Source organism: Triticum aestivum, chromosome 5D, assembly GCF_018294505.1.
Source record: "Triticum aestivum cultivar Chinese Spring chromosome 5D, IWGSC CS RefSeq v2.1, whole genome shotgun sequence".
Taxonomy (NCBI): domain Eukaryota; kingdom Viridiplantae; phylum Streptophyta; class Magnoliopsida; order Poales; family Poaceae; genus Triticum; species Triticum aestivum.
This window is the reverse complement of record NC_057808.1, coordinates 8,648,739-8,664,029: the sequence shown is the minus strand read 5'-3', so window position 1 is coordinate 8,664,029 and position 15,291 is coordinate 8,648,739. Positions and strand designations below refer to the sequence as shown.

The following is a 15,291-nucleotide window of genomic DNA, read 5'->3' as shown; positions in this document are numbered from 1 at the left end:
AGATAGCTTGCTAGCTAGCTCTCCATCCGCTCGATTCAGCTAGCTAGCTAGCTCTCCGCCCGCTCGAATTGCTAGCTAGCTAGCTAGTTTCATGTGAGTCGACCGCGAACGCCTCGGCGGCGGCTGCTGCTGGCCCCGGCCCGGTCGCGCTCGGTGGCGAGCACGAGGAGGCAGTCGCGGAGGCAAGACGCACACACGCCAAGGGGATGGAGGTCGAGATGGGAACGGCGTGAGGAAGACGATGGTATATTTAGAGAATATTCTTTTTTACGGGTTGATTATACGAGCTTTGTTCGGCCGCAGCTAAAATCGGCCCTTATAATACGTTTTGTCGACCCTAAAAACACTTATACTTAACGCACTTTCAAAGGGGGTCTACTAGAGGTGCTCTTAGCTGGCAGATTTCCGGTGAGAAAGCGAGGGCTGTTGAGTTGGCAGATTTATTAGTGACTAGCAATGTGCCTGCGCGTTGGAACGGATCCAAAGTAGAATAGTACTCGTTCACAAACTTGTAAGAAAACACTCTTGGTTTGATATACATATACCACTAAAGATATATTACATTCCACTCAAAATATATTTCTCGTGCTGTTTTGATGAGGTGAGGGAGGGATGTGGTTGCGAGTGATCGTTACCACCAGAGGGGGAGAGGAAGAGGGGCGCGTAGCACACCAGATCTCTACGGTCATCGGTTTGGAAAAAAAAAAGATTGGCCCGATCGCTGACAGACACCACATCGCGTGGGGAATAGAAAAACGGTCGCCCGATCTCGCCGGAATCGATCCCGGCCGGTGACGCCGGATCCAGCGCCGCCACGCCAGATCCAGCGCCGGCGCGCCCCCTCCCTCCGCCCTAGAGACCCGCAGCAGCTCATCTCGGTGCTGCGCCAGCGTCTGCGTCGTGCCGCACCGTCGGAAAAGCCTCCTCCGGCGTCCTGCGCCAAGCCTCCTTCGACTCGGGGGGCGCCACCGCGAGCCTCCTCCGACTCGGGGGGCGCCACCGCGAACGGCCCTACCGGGAGCAGCGCCGGCGTCCTTCGACTCTCCTGCTCGACAACGCCATCGCCTAGGGTATTTTTTTTTGCCTGTCTCAGTCCTATACCATGCGGTCTGTGAACTTCAGGAGCATACGTGCAGATCAGTTAGTGTACTGTGTATTCACTGTCTCGATGCCAGATAGATCGAATGTTTGCCTACATGGGCCATGCGATTTCGAGATCCACCACCGCATCGAGTGGCTATCAACTCCGCATCACCACCACTAACAGCAGTTTATTTTGTGCAGAAACAGATCTTGGGGGGTTGACCTGAGCCCTCCATGGTGCGCGGCAAGTCCGACCGGGGGGACACGTCGGTGGTCGTCGTCGTCTTGGAGACAAATGAGGTGTACATTGTGGTGAGCCTGTCGACAGCAGGTGACACGCAGGTGATCTGCGTCGACCCCACCACGGGCGCGCTGCGCCACCAGGGGAAGCAGGGGGAGGACCTCTTTGATTCCGAGGCGGCTGCCCTGAAACACATCACCAACGGGTCGAGATTCTTATCCAAGAGTACCACATATGCCAAAGCCGTGCTGGGCTATGCCGTGTTAGGGAGTTATGCTCTGCTTCTCGTTGCAACGCAGCTCAGTGCGACGGTCCCACGGCTACCTGGAGGCGGGTGTATATATACCGTGGCGGAGAGTCAATGGGTAAAGATTCAGCTGCAGAATCCTCAGCCCCAGGGAAGTGGAGAGCTGAAGAATATCAAGGATTTGGCTGATCTTGACATTGATGGCAAGTACTACTTTTGTGAAACGAGGGATATCACTAGGCCGTTTCCAAGTCGGATGGCTATTCAGGAACCAGATGAGGAATTCGTGTGGAATGCGTGGTTGTCAAGGCCTTTCAAGGACATTGGTTTGCCAGGGCATTGTGTCATTCTTTTGCAGGGCTTTGCAGAGTGTCGCAATTTTGGAGCTACAGGGCAGCAAGGTGGGCTAGTTGCTCTCATTGCACGCCGTAGTCGGTTACATCCTGGAACCCGCTATTTGGCTCGTGGGCTGAATGCATGTTCTGGCACCGGCAATGAGGTGGAGTGCGAGCAAATTGTTTGGGCCCCTCAAAAAGGTGGGCAAGTAATACCTTTTAACTCGTATATCTGGCGGCGTGGGACTATACCAATATGGTGGGGTGCAGAAATAAAGAATGCTGTGTCAGTTGAGGCTGAGATTTATGTTGCTGATGATCCTTACAATGGGACCTTGCAATACTACCAACGGCTGGGTCGAAGATACGGTAATAAATCATCTGAAGTCAATGCTACGAGTAAGAAGAAACCTGGAATGGTTCCCATTGTGTGTGTTAACTTGCTAAGATATGCTGAAGGAAAACCTGAGACAATTCTAGTTGAACATTTCAAAGAATCTCTGAAGTACCTGAAGTCTACTGGCAAGCTTGGAAACACCTGGATTCAGTTGATAAATTATGACTGGCATGCCACTGTGAAGTTAAAAGGGCAACAACAGACAGTTGAGGGCCTCTGGAGGCACCTTAAAGCACCAACAATGGCCATTGGCTTCAGTGAAGGGAATTACTACAGTGTAAAACAGCAGCTTAACGAATGCAAGGGATCAATTATCTGCAATGGTGATGGTGGGTTCTGTATGGATAATATTCAAAATGGTGTGGTACGTTTTAATTGTGCAGATTCCCTTGATCGCACCAATGCTGCTAGCTATTTTGGGGCGCTTCAAGTTTTTGTCGAACAGTGTAGTCAACTTGGTATTTCCCTTGATATAGATGCTATGTTTGGCTTATCGACAAGCAGAAATTCTGAGTATAACGGTCGGAGTGCTCGTTCTTTGCCCCCTGGCTGGGAGGAACGCTTTGACTCTGTAACAGGTAAATCATTTTATATCGATCATAATACACGTACTACCTCATGGGAGCATCCATGCCAGGAAGCTCCACATAAGCGCTGGAAGAGATTTGATATGACATTTGAGCAGTTCAAGAGCTCAACAATGCTTGCCCCAGTGAACCACCTTGCTGAAATTTTTCTTTTGGCTGGTGATATACATGCCACGTTGTACACTGGCTCAAAAGCTATGCACAGCGAGATTCTAAACATATTCAAGGAGGAGACTGGAAAGTTCAGTAAATTCTCTGCTGCTCAGAATGTCAAGATTACACTGCAAAGAAGGTTCCACAATTATATGAATGATAGCTCTCGTCAAAAACAGTTTGAGATGTTTCTTGGATTGAGGCTATATAAGCATCTCCCATCCATCCCAATTTTCCCTCTCAAAGTAGGTAAACTTATTCATTATCAGCATCTTATTTACAAAGTTCACTTTACCAATCTTTATTTCTGTTATGTATATAGGATAGCCGGTTAGTCAATTCTCTGCATGAACTATCCAAACATGTGCTATTCTAACTTAACTAGAACTTCTAGAATACATTATCAGTTTCCACAATTAGATTGAAACAATTTGCTAGTTAAAATGCAGATTTCCCTGAGTTTTAGTTGACTTAGAATTTCCCTTTACAGTTGTTTGAGAAAATAATTCCATGCACTGTAATGATCAGATTTAGCGACATGCCAATTGATAATTTATTTCTACTCCCTCCGTTTTAAAATACTTTTAAGTTCTTTGTCCTAAGTTAAACCTCTTTAAGTTTGACCTGAGTCCATAGAAAAACATACCAACATCTACAACATCCAAGTAGTTTCATTAGATTTAACATAAATATATTTCTTACTATATATAGTCGATGTTGTAGATGTTCATGTTGATATATTTTTCTATAGATTTGGTCAAACTTAAAGATGTTTGACTTAGGACAAACCTAGAACTTCAAGTATTTTGTAACGGCGGAAGTACTTCTCATTTTTACCACTAACCAGCAGTGCATTTCCCTTCAACGCACCCTACTCTTATTTTGCAACTGAAGGGAAATCCGCTGCTGGTTAGGGTGAAAATGAGATGTACTTCCTCCTTTCCAAAATAGCATGGTTCACCAGAGTTAGAGAAAACTAGAAACTCATTCATAGGGAAGAAATCGTTGATCTTAAACTATATCTAGAATTTAAACGCTAGTAATTGTTAAGTTTTTTACTATAGTCTATAACTCAAGAGCCAAGACAGCTGTCTAAGAAGAATTTTTATTCATTGGCTTAATACTGTTGAAGTGTATATGTGAATTGCCTAGTCCTTTCCATCAGTTCGGACTGCTGGTTGCGTTGACTAGTGCATGAAGCTTAACATGGTATCGGAGCCTAAGGTCTCGAGTTCAAGTACTATCGAGGCCATCTGTTACTTTTATTAATTTTGACTTCCATCTTTGTGTTGAACATGCTTGATGTTGATAATTCAGGTACTATCGAGACCATCTGGATGCATGTTGAAACCAGTTCCTTGTATCACTCCAATGGCTGATGGTGGTTCCAGTCTTCTCAGCTTCAAAAAGAAGGATATTGTTTGGGTATGTTGCTTATTCATATAGTTCCTTTTGAGTAATATATCCTGGCAGTGACCTGATTTATTTGAATTGGGGGATAGCTATGGTGTATTAAATACTTCGTCCCTAACAAATCCCACCACTCCCATGGAATATGACTAGTTGATGTCTCGAAGAGTCTGAAACTCTTGATTGTGTAATATAAAAACATGTGGAGTACTTAGTCACATCTCAGAGTTTCCTATAGCATGCTAAGGTCTCTTGATCATGCAGGTATGCCAGCAAGGTGCAGACTATGTTGAGCTTTTTATATACCTTGGAGAACCTTGTCATGTTTCTCAGCTTCTTCTTACTGTTTCCCATGGGGTTGAAGATTCTTCATATCCAGCTACTGTAGATGTCAGAGTTGGCTCCAGCATAGATGCCCTTAAGCTTGTTGTTGAGGTTTGTCTTCATCTTGCTGTTATATTCTTAATATTTTATTTTATGCCAGGTAGGCTCATTAATTTCGCTTTTCATAGCTCACTTTTAGGATTAGGCTTGATGAACTGACATGTGTCCACAGTATCAAGACTGGGTGAACTGGGAACGCATAAAAAATATGCAGTCCTTGCTAATATTGAGCCTCATCAGATGCACCACTCAAGTTTTGGGTTTATGCCAACATGCTATGTTGCAATTCTGACAATCTTAACTTGAGGCATGATGCCTGGTTTTAAGCCAAAACCAAACAGTGTACTCCTTAACTTTGGCTTAGCTGTGCTAACTTCTTTTACAGCATGAGTATCCCTCTAAAAGGGACCCTTGAACCTTGACGGCAAAAAATAATGTGAAAATATGTCATGACTACATCCAGATATGCACAATTCCAAGAACAGAGAACTTCAAAAGATTCTGATGGCATCCTTGGATGTGACAATGGTAACTCAGCCAAAGCCAAGTATTGTCAGTGAAAAAAACAGTCCTCTGAAAAATAAAAGCCATGGCGAGTTACTGACCACACTTTAAAATGATTTTAAGAGATCCAGCAAAATGGTGATGTTGAGTCCTGTGGTGCATGGTAATTAGTACTGCCATCAACTATGCAATCATTGCGATGGTCGGTCAGCATTAATCTCTACTCAAATATCCTTGAATCTTGATATAATGGAAGTACTTTTAGTTTGGTGACTTTGGCACATTTAGCATTAAAAGAATGGATCAAATTCAAAAAAGTAAACATATAATCTTAGTTGATCAAATTAAGCATTTAGAGAACTGGGGTAACAAGACTCTGACATTGTCTTACAGTCTTGACCTTAGTCCCACAACTAATGCGAACCGAGTCAAAATTGTGATATGCGTGTGATCATGCGATATGTGGACTAGCCAGTTAAGAGTCACAATTAAAAAAAATGATGAACGATCTAACGAAATGGTGATGTGAAGTCCTGTGGCACATAGTGTAAGCACTAGTCTCCTCTCTCCACTCAGATACCTTTGTGAACACTCACAATACTTCAAGTTTTGTGCATTTGGCCTATTATGCCTAAAAAGAATGTCAATGAATTCAGGTAATAAAACATTGCATCTTTGGTGAAATTAAGCATTTTAATTGACTGAATAAGAGAATTGGCAAAACAAAACTTTGACATTGTCTTACAGTCTCCAGCCCAGTTCCACAACTATTGGGAAGTCAGTTAACATTGCGATTTGCCTGTGGCCATGCAATATATTGCCTATATTACAGTGGTAGAGCGCTGCCATGCCTGCAAGGTACCCCCTCCTGTAAGTGAGAAAGAAGCCCATAGGATGTTGGCAGGCACCATTGCCAGTTCATGTAAGAGGGTGCTTGGTTCATTGCACAAGCATATAACCTATCTTAATGGGCCAGGCTGAGACTAATTGTTGGTAGGCTGGCCAGAAGAAAGCCTGAATGGATAGATGTATGCCATTACTTAAGCCGAACTGTTGTCCCATTATTAAAGATAAAGATAAAAATGTAATCCCTTCAACCTCTAAGCCCCCTAGAAATCATTGGCATTGGTTGGGCTCTGCTGTCAGAGGGGTGTGTGGAGGAAAACCGCTAGCTTCCAATATCCAAACAAAACATAAACACTTGATCAGAATCTGGTGGCTTGCGGCAACTGTGCGATGCTTCCTTTGGTGCAAGGGCACTTGTTGCCAGTTCAATCTAAAAGTTCATTTAAGGTGGATGTCGCCTTAGTACCTGTGGGATGTAGGACTAAAGAAGGGTGGTAACAGCACTGGGTTTTGTACATGGGCTGCCAGTGCCCTCTATTCGGCCTGCAGCGGGCCCATCCAGCCACTGCTACTGCTGCGGGCTGTACTAGGTTCAAGACCTTGAGCTGCTATGGTGTTGTGTTGCAAGAAGTTCAAAGCAGCTATAGCGCTAGAACCTGTAATCCCTAATGTTCCTTTGATCTTTCATGAATAACTAATAGTATCCCTGTTTCTAAAGAAAAAGTCCAAGGCCTAATCTGCTGTGTAAAAGAGATAATCTTGTGATTTACTTTCCTTTTTCTGTTGCATAAATTAATTGTATTTAATTTAGAAATGTAAATATAGGCATCATACGAACTGGTACGACCTGATAATTACATACTTTGGACTCTCCGATAGTAGCAAGGTCCAATCAGAAGCACAATTGGGACGGACAAACACAAAGTCAAGCTCATCTAATCTGAGCATGGCTTTGATTTTGGCTAGCATCTATTGCATAGATCCTGTAATTTCCAAAAACTACTCTATTTCTCTACCTATTATAGGTTAATCTGTGCACATTAGCCCATGCTCAATGCTCGTGATACTTTTTTATTTTCATCAGTTTACTTGCTACTCTGACCTTTCAGTATGTGATATTTATTTCTGTATGAATTCCAATTAAAGCACGTGGATGCGTTGAACTATTCTTAATGTTTGAGGAACTCTTTGTTTTAAGGCAGTTTTTTGTTTTATACTATCTGAATCAGGGTAAGGCGATCTGATACTATACGGTGCTTATTTGCTGCATGCTAGCTCTTTGCAGTTTACATCTTTTGATCAAACGGTTACATTTGTTCCCTGCTGCTGCTTATCTTTTTGCAAATCATGTGTAGCCAGCTAATGTGTAACTAACTGCAAGTTCACTTGTTTAGGGCGCTTGCATACCCCAGTGCTCGAATGGGACAAATTTGTTGATCCCTCTCACTGGAAGAATTCATCCAGAGGACTTGGCTGTTACAGGCAATAGTGCTCGACCGGACGTTCAAGAGAGCACTTATCTTCCGTTGTTATACGACTTCGAAGAGCTGGAAGGAGAAGTGAACTTTCTAAATCGGGTTGTCGCATTATCTTTTCATCCTTCTCCCATGGCGAGAACAGCCATCACACTTGGTGAGGTAAAAGTTGACAACCATCTGGATGTTGATGTATTAAGAAGCAGCTCTTAACAATTGAACTATTTCGCCTCTGTATATTTATTTTATTAGATGAGTAATCTTCTGAAACAGATTGAAGTACTTGGTGTTTCTCTTCCATGGGTGGATATGTTAACCAATAGCAAAGGTGTTGCTCAAGTTTTGGAGCTCCTCCATGAAAAAGCATATACTCCCCGCGATCTAGCTTTGAGGAATATTGCAGATTCTTCCTCTCCTGGTAATGATGTTCACGGTAGTGAGAGGAGTTATACTAGAAGTTCACCATCAGTTCAACCTGGTGGTTCAGGAAATTTTGTGGATTTTCTCACGGGTGATATCGACGTACCGAACCAATCAAAAATCACTGGAAATACATCTTTTGGTAATGAGGATCAGACGAACTTCTTTGATGATGAATTTGACGTCAACCCTTTTGCCACCTCATCAGAAGAGCCTGTTGCTGAAGTCAATAACCATGTTGAAGGTTGTGGCAGTACACAGTTTTATCTCGAGTTTTTGGAGTCACTTTCTCAAAATAATAAGGTATTTTTCCGTACAAAATTCATTGTTGTTCTTTTCCTATCCTCTAGTTCATTGATAGATTTTCCTTAAACTGGTGTTGAGCTAATTTTATTTACAAGTAATATCTGAAATTGGTACTCTCATCCAATGGTAGTTTATTTAGAAGGTTATAGCATCTAGAAATAACTTGACTGAAACTGAGAAAAGACCCTGCCAACTTATGATTATGAGCTCATTATATGTACATTATATATTGGACCTGGCACTGCTTAGTTGCCTTGCTTTATATACTCATCCTGTTCTCATTAATGATTACCTATTTCTAAACAAGAAAAAAAACCTATTTTATGAACAGATTTGTTTATAAGTTTAATTGAGGATCTTAGACATGTAACTCTTATTCATCTTTTCAGGGAAAGAGCCTTAACTTTGAACAAATGATGAAGCTTGAAATAAAACGTCTTTATCTTGATCTTTCTGCTGCCGAAAGGGACCGGGCATTGTTATCGATTGGTGTAATTCCTGCCACGGTAGATCCAAATCGTTCAGTTGATTACTCTTACCTGTTGAAGTTATCCAGCCTTACTGATAAGCTAGCATTGCTGGGGCATTCTGTCTTCGAGGATCGTGCTAATGCTTCAATAGGGCTCGAAAAGGTCAATAGCCATGCTGTAGACTTTTGGAATATCAGTGAAAATGGTGAATCATGCTCTGGTGGGGCATGTGAAGTCCGTGCTGTATCTTCGTTACAAGCTTCAGCTACTAGTGGAAGTACATCACTATTCGTGGAGTGTTCCCAGTGCGAAAGGACAGCTTGCAAGGCTTGCTGTGCTGGGAAAGGGGCCTTCCTTTTGCTTGGCAACACTTACAGAGATCTGAAGATATATGGTGGGAATCAAGGTGGTGGCTATTCAGCCCTCGCAGATAGTTCTGTGTGCAAATCATGCTGCAATGAGATGATCAAACAAGCACTGTATGTCGATTATGTCAGGGTTCTTCATAGTATGAGAAGAAAAGGTCGTGCGGAGAAAGCAGCACTGAAAGCAGTGAATCAGGTCTGCCAACTTGAGCCCAATAGAATATCGGATTCAGTACATAGTGTTCAATCTGGTCTGAGACAATTGAAGCAGCTCCTTGATGATGAAGAATCTCTTGCAGAATTTCCACATGCAAGCTTTTTACATACGGTATTCCTCGACATTGTTCTATTAACTTCTACCCTTTACTGTCTGCTCTGGTGCTGCCACTTTGTATCTATATAACTCTGCCGCATCTGCAATACTGTTGCACATGGACCGTGGAAAGACACTAGACACTCAAATGCACTACCCTTGAGCCTAACATCATCTTTTCAAAATAAATCTTTTCTTTTTGTCAGAAGCCGTATCGTATTGTCCCTGCTCTGTATTGCTTTGCCACAGGGTATTGCTTTGATTCTGCCGTGTTGTTTTATTTTTCCAGGTAGAAACTGCTGATGACTCTGCTCCACTGTTTTCATTGTTGGCACCACTTGGTAGTGGAGTGCACAAGTCCTACTGGAAAGCTCCACAAGGCAACACATCTGTGGAGTTCCCGATTGTTCTTGGCGGTATATCAGATGTTTCAGGAGTTGCAATAATTGTCAGTTCCTGTGGTTACTCAACATCTGATTGCCCAATTGTAAGATGTACTTCCGATCTTGGTTCTTTTTTCTGGGATCCATGGTTTGTCTACATTAGTATAAAAAATTATGTTAGCGAGATTGTTATAAATGGGAACTCCTAGATATACAATTTTCTTGGTAAATTTAACAAAAAGGGCATTTAAAACGAAGTCACTGAAATCATTGTTGTCTTCAGTGAAGAAGTCCTATATAGCTTAATCAAATGCATTACCTTTCAGAGCAAGAGAAGGAAAACATTTTCCAGCTTTATTCCTGAGCGAGCTCCATGTTGATGCAAGAGAAATAATGCAATAGTATTCTCTTCCTCTCCTGAATTTCATTATACCAAAACATATATAGCAGTTGCCTTAAGATACTTCACGCTTAGCTTGGTTATTTCATGTACTATGAATCCAAGAAATAGGCAAAGGAGAAACACACAAATTGGAAAAAAAATCCCAATGTTGCAGAGTGGATGCATAAATTCTATTTTCGTAGCTAAAGTGCTCAGTTTGGGCATTGCAACTAATAGTTGATCTTTTATGGGATGTACTTGAAGTACTTTACATCATTTAAGCTTGGAGATGTCTGCGTCACTTGACCCTTTGACATACCTGTGTACCTTGATAGTAGAGAGCTGTTATTGAACTGATTATTGCTTCTTGTTTCTTGCTTCTATACTTCTAAACAAAGTATAAAAACTCTTCATTTGCAGTAAATTGCTAATTTTACTGTCAGTTCTTTGTAGCTTGGTACTCCCTCCGTCCCATAATATAAGAACGTTTTTTACACTAGTGTAGTGTCAAAAGCGTTCTTATATTATGGGACAGAGGGAGTATTTTGGTTGTTGAGTTTGTTCCGTGCGTACTTCATAATTGCTCTTTAAGCACTTTAACGTTTGACAACACCATAATTTGCTCTTATGCTCTTACTATCAGTTCTTTGTAACAACAGTCGCAATCTCTGCAAATTTGTTTTCGTGGCTGTGTGGACACCACCATAATTTTATGACAATGGCATGTGTGTTTGTAGAATTAACACTGATGCAAATTATCTAGTTTGTTGACGATATCCTGGTCTGAAATTAACAAAGTGTCCTAGTGCTGTAACATCTTTTTCATATGTGGCAGAGTTAGCTACCTATGTAAACAAGAGTATTTGAACTAGCCAACTGGCTAATTTCATTTCCCCTGTTTCATATAGCGCAATATTGACCTCATATGCTGATAATTGTGCTGCCTGTGCAGGTGGAGATATGGGCTAGTAATAAAATACAGCGAGATGACCGCACATTCATAGGAAAGTGGGACGTGCAAAGTATGATAGTGTCATCTCCACAGCTTTATGGACCAGAAAATTCGGGTAGCTTGGATGAGGCACCAAGACACTTTAAACTACACTTCCCAAATCCTATTCGCTGTCGCATAATTTCAATAAAAATGACACTTCCCCAAATTGGTTCTAGCTCAACCAAGTTTAATGAAGACTTTAGTGATCTTTTATCATTGGATGAAAGCTCATTTATTGATTCCAAGGCAAACAATTCACATAACTCATTTATCCATGCAAAAAGGATTGTTGTTTTCGGTAGCTCTTTGCCCAAGGAGATGGGTCCTGACACATCTGTGGCAATAATGAGGATGAGAAGTTACGTAGATGGGTCACCATCGTTTGGCAGATTTAGGGTAAACCCTGTCTTTTTACTGAGCACTTTTCAGCTCTATTTCAAACTATGGCTAAGATTTTCCCCTCCTATTTTTCAGATTCCGGTTGAGGCTGAGAGGTTGAGAGACCACGATCTTGTTCTTGAGCAATATCTCTTGCCTAATTCGCCTGGAATAGCTGGATTTCGCCTTGATTCCTTTGGTGTTATAAGACCTCGAGTAACCCATTCACCTCTGCCATCAGAGTTAGATATGAAGGAGTGTTCATTGATACGTATGGAAGATAGACACTTAAATCCTGCAATTCTTCATATACAAGTCACAGTTGTTAAGGTAATAAGGCACTGGCTATGTGGTCAAGCTCACTTGATTTAGCGACTAAAATTGACACTTACCTGGTTCCTTTGCGCTCTTTGTATTTTTGTTTTTGAACCATGGGAACTTTCATGCTTGTGTAATTTATCACTTCCTATTCTGTCTTTACAGCATTCTCATCGTTCTTGGAAACTTTTTTGGGGGCGAAAAGGTTAAGGAAGTCAAATTTTGATGTTGTTAAAAATTGAATTCGAGATTTAATTAGGGCCATTTTGGATTGTAGGATTTTCATAGCACTGCAATTCATAGGAGTCTTTCATACAAATGTCTTTTGGATCAATGTAATGGTGCTACCAAATTCCTATGGATTTGTTTCCTATGCCTTTTCCACAGGAACTTTAACACCACTCCAACCTCTTTTATACACACTAGGTTGCCTAGGATCGAGGTCATTTACCTGTGTTCTGTCCATGCGACTATCATCTAATTTTCCCGTGTTTTGCAATCCTTTGCACTTGGATTCCTGCCCCAAACTCCTGCGTTTTTCATTCCTGCAATCCAAAGAAGGGTAACACTAGCAACTGGAGCTTGGCCAGTTCCAGTTTCTCAGCCAATAACCTCATGTTTCTTGGAACCCTGATATAGCTATACCCTGATTGAACATAATATCATACTAGTAAGTTATATGGGCATTGCACGTGAGAGCTCAGATAATCAAAGTATGACCAAAGATTGAAAATTTTGAGGCACATGCATGAAGTATAAGATGCAGGTTTAATTCTCCCAGTCCATTCAATCAAAACACAAAGCTCGGGTAGAATACATCAAGCACGTTACCCATGAGGTGTCTCTTGTACTGCAATTTTTATTAGAAAATAATGAGAACATCTAGTGCTGCATCTGCAAAGTAAATGAGATTTTTGAAGGGACATCCATAGCCTTGAACACAAAGTAAAAATTCTGTTCGAAAAAAGCTGGGAGTCTAGAACAATGTAGAAGTGTGTTTTCTGAGGTTTGTGCATAACATCTAAGCCCAATCATAGAACCTTATGGACACTACACATGGTAGAATTGGATGTAGTGAAGAGAAAATCCAATGGCCTGCACAAATCGGGTTTGCCACCTCTGTACCATCGGATCAGCTTCATCCAACTGCCGATATACAAAGTTTTTCGTATGCTATATAGAGGTGTAGATATAGATATATTTTGGTTTGACTGGGAAACATAATATCGTAGTTGTCAGTTCGTCTATGTGCTGCTGCTCTTTTCAAGTTTGTTCCTAAAAGTAACCAGTTTTTGCGGCATGAAATTGTTCCTTTGAGGGTTTGAGAAGCCTGTGGCTGAACTCTCTAGATAGATATATAGTTTTGCCTTTGCCAATTTTGTATGTTGTGTGCATTCAGTACTTATGTTTTTTCTGCAGGAGTCTGGCAAGCTGGTTGTAGAGGAATACCGTCTGCCGGAAGTTAAAGCAAACACACCACTGTATTTTGATTTTTCGGATTTGCAGCAAGATGCCCGTTGTGTTATCTTTAGATTACTTGGAGATGTCACTGCCTTTGTTGATGATATTGCTGAGATTGATGGCTTAAGCTTGCGGAATCTTCCTCTGGCTTCTGGATTGTCTTTGTCAAATAAGGTCAAGCTGTACTACTACGCTGATACCTATGAGATGGGAAAGATCGGCAGTCTCTCGGCAGTATGATATATACAAGGTGTGAGTATATGACAACCTGGCATTTTAATTGTTATATATTATAAGCAGTCATTTGTTCGAAGCCTATTTTTGGTGACTTGCACCAAGTTTAAGTACTGTATTTCACCGGTTTCTACTGTCATGAGCGTTTAGAGGTTTTTAGCCAGAACAGATTGAAAATGAGAACAATGCAAGCATGGGCTGCCTCTTCTTAAACCATCCACCCTCTTTATTCCTCTTTGCTTTCTTCCCCCCCATTTCCTCTACTGTCTAACTCCCTATCTACTTCCATTGTACACAAATTAACCAAGTAGGAACATTTTTATTTTGTTGAATCTGCTCTATTACTTTTATTGTAGGAACATTTTTATTTTGTTGGTGCATGATGCATACACAAATTCAGCAGGTCATATTTTTGTGTCCGAATGCTTGCATTCTTCAGTGTAGTGCATGTTCTTTCTTCTTGTGCATAATGAATACTTTTTCTAATGTTTCATTTACCTATTTATAGGTTGTACATGCCATCATGAAGTGATTCACGGTTGGTACATATTGGTGTTGTAAACTAGTATTATTCCTTTGTGTCGGTGTGGTAGGCGATAACTACAGCAGTGCAGTGCAGTGCAGTGCAGCACGATATACCACAACCAAAACCCACAAGAACTTGAGAACGTTCTGTTTGTGCGATACAAGTTGAGGACCCTGGGGATATTAACTATAGTATTTCTTTCTTTACTTTTTTTGTTTGTAGAATGTCGGTAAATCGAAGATCCATTTGCTTTTGTAGGATGTTTGAAAATTCAATCTGATTGCCACACTTTTGATGCTGCCAGTTACAGTTTGTGGATGCGTGTATGAAATCTGTGAAGGATCAAGTGCTGAATTTTGTACGAGGTTTTCTTTACTGACAAATATTTTGAGCACTGATTTTTTTACAGTTACAAGTTCACTTGTATGTTGCACTTAATTTGAACAACATCTGAGGCTAAGAGGTGGGCCAATATTTCAGTGTCACATTGGTGGTATTCAATTTATAGTATTATAATGTTTTTCTGCTATGGCCCATTAGTAGTCTTTGAAAGTTGAGCAAATAAATGTCTTGAATCCCATTCACATGTGAACATTCAAAACTTTAATATTTTTGTTTGCTCTAGTAAAACCTTAAAGGTCAAATGAAAATCTACTTAGCATAGCCAGGCCGGATTCCCTGGTTTTACAATGGGATTAATAACAAGTCAAAAGAGCTGGAAACTCATGACTGGGCAGCGATACGATCTGTTAACAGGAGATGAACCTATTGGGAAGATGGTGGCGGTCGTCCTGGTTTCCTCTCCTTGTCCTCCTCATCGCCGTCTACCTTCAGCATCACAATGTAGGCCTAAAAATGATGGAAGATCCATCCGATTTCTTGGTTTTTGAGAGCTTCCAGATGCCTCTTATGCCCATGAATACTAGGGGATCCAAGCGGACGAAGATGATAAGGCATGGTATTTGGGTGAAAACAAAGCCAAACCATCGCTAGTCGCATGGGAGGAAGTATATGTAATACATGCGGGGTCAAGGTTTGTATTGTCTCTTGTAACTTGGTTGTATGGTAGATAGGCGACT

General features: G+C 41.4%; 1 protein-coding gene across 2 annotated transcripts; it reads left to right on the top strand.

Annotated features, from left to right (window-relative positions):
- Positions 1 to 661: 661 nt before the first annotated feature.
- LOC123119093 (probable phosphoinositide phosphatase SAC9) lies at positions 662 to 14,595 on the top strand. Of its 2 annotated transcripts, none has more exons than XM_044538767.1 (12): positions 662 to 1,070; positions 1,291 to 3,288; positions 4,361 to 4,468; positions 4,718 to 4,888; positions 7,582 to 7,824; positions 7,936 to 8,385; positions 8,778 to 9,551; positions 9,826 to 10,023; positions 11,254 to 11,691; positions 11,770 to 12,003; positions 13,411 to 13,702; positions 14,195 to 14,595. In XM_044538767.1, the coding sequence occupies exons 2-11, from the start codon at positions 1,318 to 1,320 to the stop codon at positions 13,690 to 13,692; spliced, it is 4,869 nt and encodes a 1,622-aa protein (XP_044394702.1). In that variant the 5' UTR covers positions 662 to 1,070; positions 1,291 to 1,317; the 3' UTR covers positions 13,693 to 13,702; positions 14,195 to 14,595. The 2 variants fall into 2 exon arrangements, with proteins under 2 accessions (XP_044394702.1, XP_044394700.1); XM_044538765.1 differs by having other exon boundaries at positions 663 to 1,070; positions 1,285 to 3,288.
- Positions 14,596 to 15,291: the final 696 nt, after the last annotated feature.